The sequence below is a fragment of the Elgaria multicarinata genome, chromosome 2 (genome assembly GCF_023053635.1).
Source record: "Elgaria multicarinata webbii isolate HBS135686 ecotype San Diego chromosome 2, rElgMul1.1.pri, whole genome shotgun sequence".
NCBI lineage: Eukaryota > Metazoa > Chordata > Lepidosauria > Squamata > Anguidae > Elgaria > Elgaria multicarinata.
Genome location: NC_086172.1, coordinates 86685360 through 86700261, shown reverse-complemented (window position 1 = coordinate 86700261; position 14902 = coordinate 86685360). Strand labels below are relative to the sequence as shown.

General features: G+C 45.0%; 1 protein-coding gene across 1 annotated transcript in view; it reads right to left on the bottom strand.

The window, feature by feature from the left end:
* Positions 1-4458: 4458 nt before the first annotated feature.
* CRACR2B (calcium release activated channel regulator 2B) overlaps positions 4459-14902 on the bottom strand; it is a 64552-nt gene continuing 54108 nt past the window's right edge. The window contains exons 13-18 of the mRNA XM_063117102.1: positions 14127-14262; positions 12247-12328; positions 8731-8845; positions 8132-8239; positions 6053-6129; positions 4459-5389 (exon numbers count right to left, since the gene is read on the bottom strand). Coding sequence (XP_062973172.1) covers positions 5305-5389; positions 6053-6129; positions 8132-8239; positions 8731-8845; positions 12247-12328; positions 14127-14262 — 603 coding nt within the window. The 3' untranslated portion in view covers positions 4459-5304. The remainder of the gene's footprint in view (positions 5390-6052; positions 6130-8131; positions 8240-8730; positions 8846-12246; positions 12329-14126; positions 14263-14902) is intronic.

The following is a 14902-nucleotide window of genomic DNA, read 5'->3' as shown; positions in this document are numbered from 1 at the left end:
CCCAGTATTTGCATGCTGGATGTGTGAAGTACTCCTGTCTGCCTGGGTTTCTGCAAGTCCACAACTGACCAGCAAGGGCTATGCAGACGGTAAATCTGGCTTCATCTTCTGAATTCCCAGGGTATTGTATTACTTGTTTGTCTAATAAATGAAATAAACATTCTATAAACTTATACGTAATCCTCTAGCCTAGGCTCTTGGGTGATGTGCATAATAAAACAAAAACAGCGAAATCAATAAAACCAATAACTAAAAAAATGCAATCACATTAAAATGCAGCAGCAAAAGCACAATTATTATTTCAAAACTATTGAAACAGCAATAAGGCAGCAATTTTTTTAAAAAAAGAGTCTGAAATGATCATAAAGCTAAAAGAGCTCAAAACTCAAGTTCAGAGCATAAGATATAAAACACAAAATATAACCGGGCAGTAAAAACAGACAGCAAGTTAAAAAACTTGAAAGAATAAAAAGTAGTTTTTGGCTGGTCCAGAAAGATCAACAAGGAAGGCACCAGGCAAACCTCTCAAATTTATATCCTGCTTTTCCTCCAAAGGTCTCAAAGCAGAATACAAGGTTTTATCTTCACAACAGCCCTGTGAGGTAGGCTAGGCTGAGAGAGAGAGAGAGACTGTCCCCTGAGGTCACCCAGTGAGTTTCAAGGCTGAGCAGGTATCCCATGGCCTGCCACCCCCCACCCCCACTAAGTTAGCTTACTGTCCTCAGGTGCAGTGGACACTTTCCCATTGCCAGGGCCGGAATAAGATTCAAGTGCCTGTCTGACCAACTTTGGTACCTGTAATGGGAGGCTTCATGTCCTTTGCCTCAGGCAACATGATGTCTTGGGCTGGCCGGGGCCTTGGCTATCCCAGGGGGGAAGAGGACCTGACTTTTCCCTTCAAGAAGGCAAGTACATTCTGACTATCATTGTTTAGACAGAATTTTAGGCACGCTCATTCCCACCCACCCAGGCAGAGAGAGAGAAAGAGCGGTCACTGTCACAAACCTGGATGGGCAGGACGTACATCAGACCCATCTTTCCATTTCCTTCCTTCAGAGTTCTAGTCTGGCCTGCTTGGGCTTGCGAAGACGTTTCATGAATAACATGGTGTTGTGCTTTAAGATAAGATAGGGTGAGCATATGAGCTCCTGTATCTTTAACAGGTTGTACAGAAAAGGGAGTTTCAGCAGGTGTCATTTGTATGCATGCAGCACTGGGTGAAATTCCCTCTTCGTCACAACAGTTAAAGCTGCAGGAGCTATACTAGAGTGACCAGATACAAAAGAGGGCAGGGCTCTTGCAGCGTTAACTGTTGTGACGAAGAGGGAATTTCACCAGGTGCTGCATGCATGCAAATGGCACCTGCTGAAATTCCCTTTTCTATGCAACTGTTAAAGATACAGGAGCCCTGTCCTCCCTTCCATATGGTCACCCTAGTTAAGAACACAAGAAGAGCTCTGCTAGATCAGACCAAGGGTCCATCTAGTCAAACATTCTGTCCCCACAGTAGCCAACCAGCTGTTGACTAGGAACCCACAAGGAGGACATGGTGCAACAGCACTCTCCTGTCCATGTTCCCCAGCAATATTGGGATACTGCCTCTGATATTGGAGGTAGCATTTAGCCATCAGGACTATTATTTTTACCTTGCCTTGACTTAATTAAAAGAAGGGCAGGGCAATCATCTGTTTAGTACATAACATTAAATCAACTGCAAATGAGGTAACATTTGGAAAACTTTTGAGTTGGGCATGGCTCAGGTTAGAGGTCGCCTTTTGAACAGGCAACTGGAGCTGGGGTGGAGGGGCATGGCAAACATAGCCCATCTGATTAAAGGCAAATTTTGCTCCAAATGCAATTTCATTGTATAGAAATGACTCAAAATGTTAGGTAATTTCTGTAAAAGGGGGCCACTTTAAGGCCCTCTCTTATTTACATTTCAAAGATTAACTGCATTTGGGGAGCTGTTCTAGATGAAACAGCACCACCCAGTGGCTGCTTGCATTAACAGCAAGTGAGGCAGAAAGAAAGGAAATCACACGCTCCTACGTATGTATCTTCAGCACTGTAGGAAAACACGACGCCGGCCCTACTGTTAAGCAGAGTGAGGCGATTGTCTCAGGCAGCAGATATTGGATGGCAGCAGTGCCATCCCACTGTTCTTCTCTGTCGCAGAACAGAGGTGTGTATGCCACACAGCCTGCTCGGCTCTACCCACCCACTCCAAAATAGGCTGCTGCCTCAGGTGCAATGGAGGCTGCTAACCCATCACCAGTATTGAAGTAAGCTTCAGCTGGCAGTCCAGTCGGCTCCTGTATATGGGACAGGAAGGGGGTACCTTTGCCTCAGGTAGCAAAAAGTTTTGGGCTGGGAGGCACATAAAAGGCCTGCCTGTTTTGACTGTTATTTTTAGATTGTAAATTTATATCATCAGTTGCCTCATAAATTAGTATAATTAAGAAGGATATAAATATTTTCATAACAATACTACAGAGAAATATACTCCTTCTCCACTCCATTTCATCCAATTTTACATCATTGCTACATAAATTAATCCCGCAAGAGACTGAGAACTGGGGTGGGCTGTTATGAGGATGGGCAGAATTGCCACACCTCATTATGCTGCTACAAACCTGCCCACATGTGCTGTGGACACAACCCAGAGGTTCAGGGGGAAAGCAAAAGCGAAGCCATATCTCTGTTGCGACCTTCATTCTCTTTCCCTGGCCTTAGGTTGCCCTGCAGGCCCCCTTTCTCCGTGGTTTTGAAGGAAAAGCTGGGCAGAAATCCAATGATGAGGATTTAGAGCTCTCCTACTTTTAGGGCAGAGGCCGGACTGATGCGCCATCCATTGCACAATCTGCCCGAGGTTATGGATTATTCAACTGCAGACCCACTTCAGCAGGTTCAGCTAAATGCCCGAGAATCAACTCTTTCTCATATAATCCCATTGTATTGTAGCTTTACTCTTATAGAATTTGTGAGAAATTGTTCTCCATTATACAGTGTCAATTCAGCCTTTTGTCACTTGACCTGAGACACCTCAGATGCTGGGGAAGTTCTCCTGTGCTGATGCCACTGAAGTGAATGGGAGCTATACCTGAATACTTCTTTCGCAGAAGCCTGTTCTCTGAAGTGATTGCTGTTCTTCCCGATTTTGACTCCTCCAGATCAGATCGTATAGGGGTACTGGTATCTGGTTATCCTTTGTGCAGCTGTTCTCCAGCTGTTTGGGACTACAATTCCCATAACCCATGACCATTGGCCATGCTGGCTAAGGCTGATGGGAGTTGTAATCCAAAACATCTGGAAAGCACCAGTTTGCCTACCCCTGAGGGTCAGATGCTTCCAAGCCTCTTAGGCTTCCAGCTCCAAAGATACAGATGTGCAGAGATGCAGACAAACAGAAGCAAGGTGCATGTATGGAGTGATGCAATGTTCAGAAGAACAAGAGTTTTCTGAGTGACATTATTATGGAAGCATGTGAAATGCATACTATGGTTCCACGTATTGTAGTTATATTCTGGCAGAGAGTTTTCACTCAATTAAAGTTAAGAGTTTTTCTCTACGCTGCTTGTCAGGAAGAGGTATGGCCTCATGAGAGTTTCCTTTTTGCGTAGACAGAAAAACGACCTTCCCGCACCTCTGGAGAACAGTGTTAGAGCAAACCACCCATGCAAGAGCTCCCCACATTACACACAGCCATCTTTGAAATGAGATTTTTTAATGGGTTCATCAAGACACAGCATGAACTAAAATGTTTCATCTCTGAAAAACAGAGCTGTCTTTCTGTGAATCCTAGTTTTGCTAAATCCAGGGGCCCATTTTGCTTTCCTCTAGCAGGGATAGGCATCCTATTTATTTATTTTCCTGTCGGGGACCTCATTTCCTCATGGTAATCAGTCAAAAGCCACACGTGAGCAGTGGCCAGAGGCAGCGACCAAAGCAAGCGGGTCCCCCCTTCTCTCTTCCTTCTCCCCCCTTGTCTCTCTCTCCCTTCCTTTTTCCTTCCAAGCAGCAAGCTGCCTGGGAAGGAAGGGATTGCTCTTCCTAGAAATCTGAACTGATTGCATGCAGAGCCCTTTTCTATTTATTCTGAGGGCCGCACAAAGTTAGGCTGAGGAGGGGCGCAGCACATTGCCCACGACTGGCCTGTAGCATCCCCTTAGGCCAAGATGTTTCAGTTATGCTACCCTTGGCAATAAATGAAGCTAAACAATACTCCCAATCTACACCACAGGATTTGTTACATATACATTTCCATCCCTTTGTCACGAAGCACCTTGGATAGCTCAATTAGAGTTCTGACCGAAACCCAGAATGGATTCACTGCCACACTGGTATCGGAGCCATCAGCCTCTACTGCTTGTACTATGTGGTTTGCTCCTCAAGATGCTCCCTCCGAAGGGTCCTTAGAGAGGGTCCATATCTTGGGGGTAAAACGGCAACTTTGCAAGCAGTAGGTCCCCAGTTTACTTCCTGGCAGCAGGCTGATGTGACCTGTTCTAGGGCAGGGGTGGGTGGGCAGAAAGTAGATCTCCAGGTGTTTTTGACTTCAACCCCCAGCCTTCCTGGTCATTGGCCATGCAGGCTGAGGCTTCTGGGAGTTGAAGTTCAAAACATCTGGAGATCTATCTCTGCCCACCACTGCTCTAAGCAACATTATGAGAAGAGAATAGAGAACCCAGGGATTTGTATCTTAACAGTGCAGCAAGTCTTTTAAAGTCTTGGCCCTGGCAAAGGTGCAGGAACCCCATTTGGGCTCCACTTCAAGCAGCAATGAGTTTTGAGCCGGCTCTGACGGGGTCACAGGTAGCAAGGCTGGCTCCATCTAAGACCTTGGAGAGCTCTTGCGATCAGAGTAGACAGGATTCCTCTCGGTGGCCCTCTAACTCAGCAAAAGGCAGCTCCATCTGTTCATATAAATAAATGGGACCTACTTTGTTTGAGTACTTATCTCATTATTACTAACTGAATCCAGTACAAATCCTTCTATGTGTATGTTTCCTGTTGTTACAGAGTGCCTTCTTTTGACCCTGTAAAACAAACTTGTAGGGTTTTATGGAGGAACTGATAATGCTGAGCCCCTGAGATATTACTCAGACCAACTTCTAAAGCAATGCAGAAAATGTGTGCGTGACTTGCAGGTATAAATGGTGTGATGTCACTTTTTTTCTTTTTTCTTTTTTGAAATTAGAAAAAATTCTTTCCGTTCCAACACTGACAATAATGTCTGTGTCTATCTTGCTTGGAAACAGCCCACTCTGTTTCTCAGGCTCAGATTTTTTTTCTCATATATTCCTGTTACAAGCAGCATCCTTTTCTCTTGCTGTATTCGTCCAAGTGCAATGCCCACTCTCTCTGCTTATCCTCATGGGCTGTCAGCAGTCTAGAACAAACAAACACATTCGTAGGTCAGAAGCGGAGGACTAAGTTTAAAAAAGAAAAATGACAGGCAAATTCTGACAGTCATCTTGAACATTAGGAGAATGGAAAGATGGTCAAATCGGATCACAAGAGACCTCCGTTTCCCCTTAAACATACCCAGACGACCTTTACGATTGTTAAAGGAGCCCTTGCTGGTCATTTCAAAACTAATGGAATCTTGCCATGCAACATCCGATGGCAGGCCTTCTTCGTAGTGGCACCCATCCTTTGGAAAACCCTCCCTCGTGCATTTCAGGAGGCAGGAAAAGTGGCATCTTCTGAATACCTTCTGAAAACCCACTTGTTCACATAGGCTGTCCCTGGGCTGTAATTAAATTAATAATGCCACCCCATCTTGCTGTTCCTTGCATTTCTTTTATTACAACTGAAATGTTTTAATGTTGTGTTTTTACATATTGTATTTTAAATGGTATATAAGTATCACAAGTAAAATAGAATAAAATGTCCAGTCTTCCCCAACGTGGTTCCCTCCTGATGTATTGTACTATAACTCCTATCATCCCCAACTCACATTTGGTCCCTGGAGAGCACCAGGTTGGGGAAGGCTTGTATAGCCTTTATCCAGAGTAAATCTAACAATTTTGTGGCAGGTGTTTGCACAGACCTGGCCATATGCAGCATGGGTTCCAAAATGTTATAGCCAGTCCTTGCACTGCACTCATAGAAGACAGCCTTATATTCCTGCAAAAAGGTGGGGGGAAGCAATTATCGGTCAATAATTGTCAGTTAGACTGCCAGCAGAACCACACTACTACCATTTCCTGTAATTCCTTTAAAAAAAAGAGCAAGGTTGATCTTCACAAATGCTGAAGATGCTTGCTAAGTATTACTTGTGCAATGTCATTCCCAAGATGACAATTCTCTATACCATTAGATCTACTCCACATATTATATTTCTAAGACTTTCCTCAAGATGTTTTAAGTATATACCTAGAAAAGTTCTATACACACTTGCTGGAGAACCAGGGTCCGCTGCCACGGCCTCTTGAGTATACGTGCACAGTGGCAAACCTGGATTTACTATCCCATAATGTGCACTCACATTAATGAACCAATCTAGTTTGGTGTCAGGCGGAGGGCCAGGTCAGAGAGAAGGTGAGAATATGGTCCTATTCAGAAGACACCTTAAACCACGAAGGTTAAGGCTTTAACCACCATGGTTAACATGTTTGGTTTTTTAACATAAATGCCTTAACCACTGTGGTTTAAGGTGTCTTCTGAACAGGCCCTACATATATTAGAGTGGGGTGGGGGGGCATGAAAAACAAAGACATAGTCAGAAGATCAACATCTGATTTCTCAGCATTATGACCACTTTACTACATTGATGTCCACTGGTTTTTGGCATACCAAATAGTGGTTTTGTGCCAGTGGCAGAAGTGCCTACAGACTACATTGAATTGATATGATTCAATGGTCACTTACATTGAGTTATTTTCTATGGGATCATTCACAAAAGCTTCAACATTCCAAGGTTAGCTCTGCAACCAGCATAAGGGAGAGATCCCCCAATCCAGAAGTGGTATACATCTGAATGCTTGGGACACAGCGCAAATTCACACATTGTCCCAAGCAACACAGCATGGCTTCCACATGCCAAATTTATATGCTGTCCTGATCAGTCTATAAGAAGCAAGGCCGGCCTTACCATTAGGCAGAGTGAAGCAGTTGCCTCAGGTGGCAGATTTTGAGAGATGGCAGCAAGGTATTGGAGAAGAGACCTGTGTGACGTGCAGCCTGCCCTGTGCCCCCTAAGTGAGCCTGCTGCCTTTTGGTGCAGTGAAAGATACTGTCCCACTGTTATTCCTGAAGTAAGATTCAACTGCTAGTCCAATAGGCTTTTGTACATGGAATTGGAGGGGGCGCCATCTTGTCCCTCGCCTCAGGCAGCAAAATGACTTGGGCCACCACTGGTAGGAAGCATTCCTAGAAGTGAGTCAACTGATGTACTGCTTCCTTCCCCCATGTCACCAGCTTCCAACCTCAAACACGTTCACTCTGAAGTCCCCTCGTTTGCAGTGGGACTGACTGACTTTCAATGTGCAGCCTCAGGGTTGACCTCTTGGAGGAAGAGCCAAACTAGATGTGACATTTGTCTCACCACTTGCCCTCACTCCACTGCTTTCCCGGTTAATCAATAGCCAGTGTGCAGGTTGGAACCAGTCTGGAACAGGCACTGGGGGAAGTGGGGCTTTAACCCTCCCCCATCACAGTCCCAATCAGCATTGTCCCCCTGCTATTCACAGACAGAAGAAAGCTTTCTTCCTCCCATTGCAAATAGCAGGCGTGTGGGAGGGGGTTCTGATTGGGACCACGGGTGGGGCAAAGGGTTAGAGGCCCACACACACACACACACCATGGCCCCAATGCAGCTCAGAGCCCTGAGTCCAGCTACACTAGGGCAAACTCCGTGACAAACATCATGTCTAGTTTGGCCCAGAGAAAGATCCTGTACCACCAATCTGAATTTAGTTCATTGAACGCAGGGCCACATTCAACTCCCTTACTACTTCCAAACATTATTACTATATACATTCTTTTTGTTGCCTTTATTTTGTTAACCTTATTTCAAAGTAAAATAAAATTTCATGATTAAAAAAAAGAAAGAAGATGCCACAAATGTTATAGTGGCCGGACAGGGCCTCAATGTGAAGACAAACAGGAGATACAGAGAGAGCCATACCTTTGCCAGCCTTTCTCCCTCAGTTCTGGGCACTTTTAGATTCTCTTTGTCTACTATATCCATTTTGTTTCCAAGCAGAAAGGTTACTGCACCATCCTCAATACCATCCTGCAGTACAAAAGGAGCCATAAGAGATCAATTCAAGGGAGCATGTTCTCATGAGTAAGGAGGGAGAGATTAATTCTTGACTCAACCCCAGCCAGGATGGGCAGTGGTCAGGAATGCTGGGAGTTGTAGTCCAAAACATCTGGAAGGCTCCAGGTTGGACAGAGTCACTCCACCCCAAATTCAAATATTAGGGTACACAGAGGACATTGGACCACTTTGAGTTTAACCAATGGTTGGCCAAGGTTCCAGAATTCAGTTAACTAAATGATGGCTCAAAAAGATCAATCTGATGTGTCCTTGTAGGTTTTTTATTCTCTGGCTACTTTTCAGGTTCTGAAGAAGAAGTAAGTTTGGCCAAAGTAAATGGGACTTCCCTCTCTCCCCCCCCCCAACCTACCACCAGGCACAACCTGGAAGTACCACAGTACAGAAAAAGAGGGGATGCAATGGTTTTCCGAAGTCCAGGATATTTATAACGGCTCCTTTTTTACCTGGACACAAGTTATCCAGTTTCGGACTGCCGTGAAGGAGCTCTCTGTCATGATGTCGTACATGATCAGGATGCCATCTACTCTTCGGAAGTACTGCTTGGTGATACTCCGGAACCTAATGCCAACCAAATCCAAGAACATTTATTCACACACACTCAATCAATGTTTATTGAATAATTCTTCAGACCGTTTCACACACAGTAAACAAGTGTTAAAAAACAAACAATAAATACATGAATCTTAAAACACGATACTATTAAAAATGTCTAAAATTGAGATAATAAAATATTTTAAAAGATAAAAGTATGTATATCTTTTGATAAAATGTGGGTTTATGCTCCTATTGAGGCCCCACATGATTTAAAAGCTGTTACATGGCTCATTTAATAGACATTTTTCCTTTTCTATTTTCCTTAAACTGGCCACCTATTAACTGCAAAAAAGGGCAACCCTCTGAGTCACAAACTGGTTAGATCCTCATTGGAGGAAATTCAACTTGTCTTCAACCATCCATTTTTTCATACGCCTAAAAAATGGAGACAAATAATGTACCCTACGACTGGAATATAACTGGCATTTTAGTAAATAGTGGGCCAGATCTTCCATCTCAGATGCACCACATATACAAAGTCTGTGTCCTACTGAAATGCCCCAGAATCTTCCTTGTTGCATCATTGTGTCCATTTGTTCAAATTGAAGATGGACAAAGGCCACATGTTTGATCCCTTTTCATTGGGAAGAAGACACATGCACACACCCCTCTGAACATGGGTCCCCTCTGCATGGCCTTCATACTGCTGATGGCATACTCAGAACTGATGACTGTCTCTACTCACAAAATGATGTAAGGAGCAGATTTCAGAAGGACCCCTTGGAAGGTCAAGTTAACAGCTCCTTAGGACCAGCCTATTGGATCAGACCAACCGAATAAGCAATTTGAACTGGATGCAGAGTGCAGCATCCCAGTGCCAAAATAGGAGGTAGCACAAAGAAAAACGTAGAGGAGGGACCAGAGCTCAATGGCAGAAGACACGCTTTGCAGGTACCAAGACTCAGGTTCAGTTTCTGGCATCTCCAGTTTAAAAAAGGATCAGGGAGCAGCTCTACCCAAGACCCTGGAGGGTCACCTTGAGTCCAGTTAGACAATACTGGTCTAGAGGGCCAAGCAGTCTGACCTGGTGCAAAAGCAGCTTCCCGTGTACCCACTAGCAAAGGTGCAGAACCTCTTTCAGCCTGAGGGCTGAATTCTATTTCAGAGAAGCTCTTGGGGGGGGGGGGCACATTCCAGTGATGGGTGGGGCCAAAGGCAAACGGGCCAAAAAACAACAACAGCCTATCATAGCTAAAAGCTCTTCCTGCTGCACCTAAACCTTAGGAGAGCCATTTCAACCTTTCAGAATGGGAGACGAATTGCACAAAAGGGGGAAACCAGCAAATGATAAGGGGTTGGGGGAAATGGAGGTGGGGCTGGAGGAAGGAAGGAAGCATGGCCACCTAGGGAACCAGACTAGGACCCCCAGAAAGCCAGATTTGGGGCCCAGGCTTGAGTTTATGCACCATGGCATAGAGGTTTGGGGCTACAACCGTTGGTTTGGTGCAAGTCGGTTGCTGCACCACCTGCACTGACCCTGCTGCTCTGTTTCTACCAGCAGCAAAGCATCACAGTCCCAAACGGCTTGGAGGTGCCAGACGCACCGTTTTCGCACCCCTCTCCGTTGTGGAAGCGTTAACGATACGGGGACAATGAGTGCCATAAAGCACCCTTAAACCTGGGAAGCTGAAAGTGATGCACCAAAGAGGAAGGACTGTGTTCATGTTACAGAGAGATGATCCTGTTTTTTAAAAACATGAGAGGAAAAATGCTTTAAAGGGAAGGGCTCTCTGAATAGTATGGTCCTGCCTTTGACATTTAGTATCAACTCTCATACATCAATGTTGTTTTTCTCCCTGGTCTATTTATTCATATCCGCCCGGGTCAGAGCAACATTGGATGACTCACCACTAAGCTCTCTCTCTCTCTCTCTCTCTCTCTCTCTCTCTCTCTCTCTCTCTCTCTCTCTCTCTCTCACACACACACACACACACACACACACACACACACACACGAGAGGGAGGGAGGGAGGGAGGGAGGGAGAGAGAGAGAGAATGGATTCTAGTAGCCAAATTCTGACTGGATGTTGACAGATGTTCTTCCATCATATTTTACGTGGCGCTCCGCCTCTACCTTCCCTCCACCTTTCAACTGATTTAAATATTCAGCTGGGACTGGGACAATTCAGAAAAAAGATGTGGAACATTAAACATCTAAGTCACCCTTAGAGCAAAGCCCACTCCATATAGAATGCTAGTATGCCTGTGAGAAAGAAGTATAGGTGCCTACTTAATATGACAAACCAATGTTTATCATGAAACCACAAGGGCCTTTTCAAAACAGAAGGCAGTTTCAGGAGGGGGCAATATGGAGCAGAGAAGTGATACAGGGAGAGGAAGGAGTGATTGACCCTTCCCCCTGTCTCCCACTGTTCTGGTCCGAAACATCCATAAGAACATGAGATGAGCCATGCTGGATCAGGTCAAAGGCCCATCTAGTCCAGCATCCTGTTCCCATAGTGGGCGACTGGTTGCTGGTGGGAAGCCCATAAGTAGGACATCAGTGACCAGCAGCCACTGATAACCTTATCACCCATGAATTTGTCCAATCCCTTTTCAAAGCCATCCAAGTTGGTTGCTGTCACTACATCTTGTGGTAACAAATTCCATAGTTTATGCACTGTGTGAAGAAGTGCATCACCCCACCTGCTTTTAGAAGCCCCCCCCCCCCACTTGTTTAGCCTTGAAAAGAGAAGGCTGAGGGGAGACATGATAGCACTCTTGAAGTACTTGAAAGGTTGTCACACGGAGGAAGGCCAAGACCTCTTCTGATCATCCCAGAGTGCAGGACATGGAATAATGGGCTCAAGTTACAGGAAGCCAGATTCCAGCTGGACATCAGGAAAAACTTCCTGACTATTAGAGCAGCATGACAATGGAACCAATGACCTAGGGAGGTTGTGGGCTCTCCCACACTAGAGGTCTTCAGGAGGCAGCTGGACAGCCATCTGTCAGGGATGCTTTAAGGTGGATTCCTGCACTGACCAGGGGGTGGGACTCAATGGCTTTATAGGCCCCTTCCAACTTTACTATTCTGTGGTTCTGTATTTTCTGCTCCAAACTGCCCCCTCATCTAAAACAGTTTTTCTTAAAACAAGCCATACCCCCTCGTTTAAAATCATCATTTGTAGGTAACATTTAGTTCTGCTCTACATCTTAAAATCCAAGGTGTGAAATGGCCACAGATGCCAAGTAACATCTGTTTGGAAAGGCACTGTGCATCTGAGGAGTTACACTAGCCGGTTATCCCTATTAGCTTTTAAAGAGCATCTGGCATTTTGGAAGATGAATCTGATCTGTTTTTCATCTTCACTATCATTATGTGTTTTTAGGATACTTTGAAACAAATAGCACAAAATCTTTTACCTTTCCTGCCCTGCTGTGTCCCATAGCTGTAAAACCACCTGTGTGTTGTCAACCATCAAACTCTTCACTTGGTAATCGATGCCTGCAAGGATAACAAGAGGCTCTTGTTGAGTCTCGGGTGCATATGATCCAGGGCACAGAGAGCTTGATTTGATGTTGGTGACCAGGAACAGAAGAAGAGCCCTGCTGGATCAGACCAAGGGTCCAACTAGTCCAGCACTCTGTTCCCACGGTGGTCAACTAGTTGTCAACCAGGGACCCACAAGCAGGACATGGTGTTAACAGAAGCCACCCACCCATGCTCCCCAGCACCTGGTATACATAGGCTTACTGCCTCTTGGTCAATGGGCAAGTCACTGTTCAGCTCAATTCTCATCAGTAAAATATGGATAACAGTGATCTATCTACCACACAGCATTGTTGAGAAGTCAGTATGCAATAAGAATTGTAAACCACAATCATAAATGAAAAGGAGTAGATAAAAATATTCATAGCAGTAAGACAGGCCTGGTAAAATAAAGGGACAGGCTTGCAAAACCTGTATTAATAATGTATACCAGGGGTGTGGAACCTCAGACCTTCTGGAATTCTCCAGATGGCCACATCCTCTTCCCCTGGCTCCTCCCCCTTTCATCTGCCAATCATTTGGTCGTTTTCTGACTTTTGTGCAAACCCCCCCTCCCTCCAAAAGGTTGAAATGCCTCTCTTAAGGCTTAGGCCTCATCTACACCTAGAGGCCTTCCGGGAAAAGTGGTGGGGAGGATCCCAGGCTTACCTGCTTCTGGGATCATCCCCCTGCGTCTAAATGCCAGTGCATTGTCACAGAAGTGAAGAGGGACGTTCCTGTCACAGTGTTTTTTGGGGGAGGTTGGGAGACATTCATGCAATTGTGCATTTGCGCAATTGCAGGGCCCCGATCCAACGCCTTGGTGAGGGTTTTTTTTTTTTTTTTTTTTTAATTGGAAAACTTCAGTGCCAGAAAACTCCAACAGCCATCCCAGAGGTGGCAAAAATGCTGCCCCCCACCCCGATAGTCACAGAGGCCCCCCCACATACACAGCTCTGTGCCCATTTGAAGAGCCCCACTACTCACAGGAAGGACCTGTGAGCCCATGTCACAATGCCCATGGTCCTGGGCTCACAGGGAAAATTGAGATAACCGCAGTCCCAGTTATTCCAGGACAACTGAGAGGTCAGCCCCGGTTGACCCCAGGATCCGCTATGCATCATTTAGATGCACAGGGACAACCTCGAGCTGACCCTGGGATAAATGGCAGGTGTAGATTAGTTAGTGGCATTAAGAGCTGTAAACTAAGTTATGCTGACATTGTTGCTCTTTCGACGCATCATCTTTAATGTTGACCATGCCACATTTTACCTTTGACCCTGCCTACCACTGGAACTTGTCTCTCTCCTGAGAGATACTCCAAAATTGGATTCGGCCCTCAGGTTGAAAGAGGATTGACAACTCTGGTCTATAGAGTGTGAAACAAAAACCAGTTGGGTTGGTGGCTATTTTTTTGTGACCTGGAAAGGTTCTCATGACATCTGGTATGTTACTGCATTTTGAAGGGGAAAGCACCGCTTTTCCAATTGCATTCAATTAGTCAGGATTTGGTATTCTGCTATGAGGCACTAAGGCAGAATGCAGCTATCATGTCTCTCTCCCACCTTCTTAAATCTTAAAACCATCATTGTTAAAGGAAAGCATGGTGTGGAAAATTCAAGGGGAAAATCAGCAATGTTTACACCAGCACTGAAAAAGGGATGAGTAGTTCACAGATATTCCTGCTTTGAACAGGTTGGACAAATGGCACAAGGCTCTTCTTCACTTCCCTTACATCCTCCTCATTTTGACTCTCTGGAAGTCTTTTAGTTACCAATGGTTGAGCTGATGTCAGCCAGGAATCTATTGTAGCAGAAGCGATGGATGAAGGTGCTCTTGCCTACTCCAGAGTTGCCAAGAAACACTACTTTGAAGACGCGGTCAGGAGAAGAGCCAATTGGTTCAGATGTCTGAAATCAGTAGTAGTCATCAAGGCAAGGAGATAAAGAAAAGTTTATAAAAGCGGGATACAAATTTTACTTAGAAGATAACTAGGAACAGACCATGGAAACACCCATGTGAAAAAAAGGCACACCCATGTTGGAGTTTGCAAAGCCAGTGGCTTTGAGTGAGTTATTCTCCCCTCCCTGTTGTGTATCTGAGGAAAGATCAGGACTAATCCTCAGGCTCACATGGTCTGACAGTTTTAATCTCACAGAATCGGGAACATCCTTCAAATAACTATAGGATCCCCTCATTTAATCTTGACTTCTCCCTCATGGTGAAGTGATGGCCTGATCCCCATCTCTCCCTGGGTTTTGCTGAAAGGTTTCCCCCTCTTTTTCTTTTCTTTTTTATCAAACTATCCCCTCAACCTTAGGAAATATAATTGCTACTGACTATAATGTATGTTAGTGCAGGAAGCTCTAATTGCCATATCCCCAGCCTTGAACATTAGCCAAAGTGGAAAGATTATTTATTACATTTATTACATGAAGTAAGATGAACTGTTTGAGTCTGTAGCAATACTGAACTTAAGCCTGACAATTGCAAACCTGTGGACCCTGAGCACAGGCCCTCATGGATGTTTTCAGAAGCCAGTTCACCCAA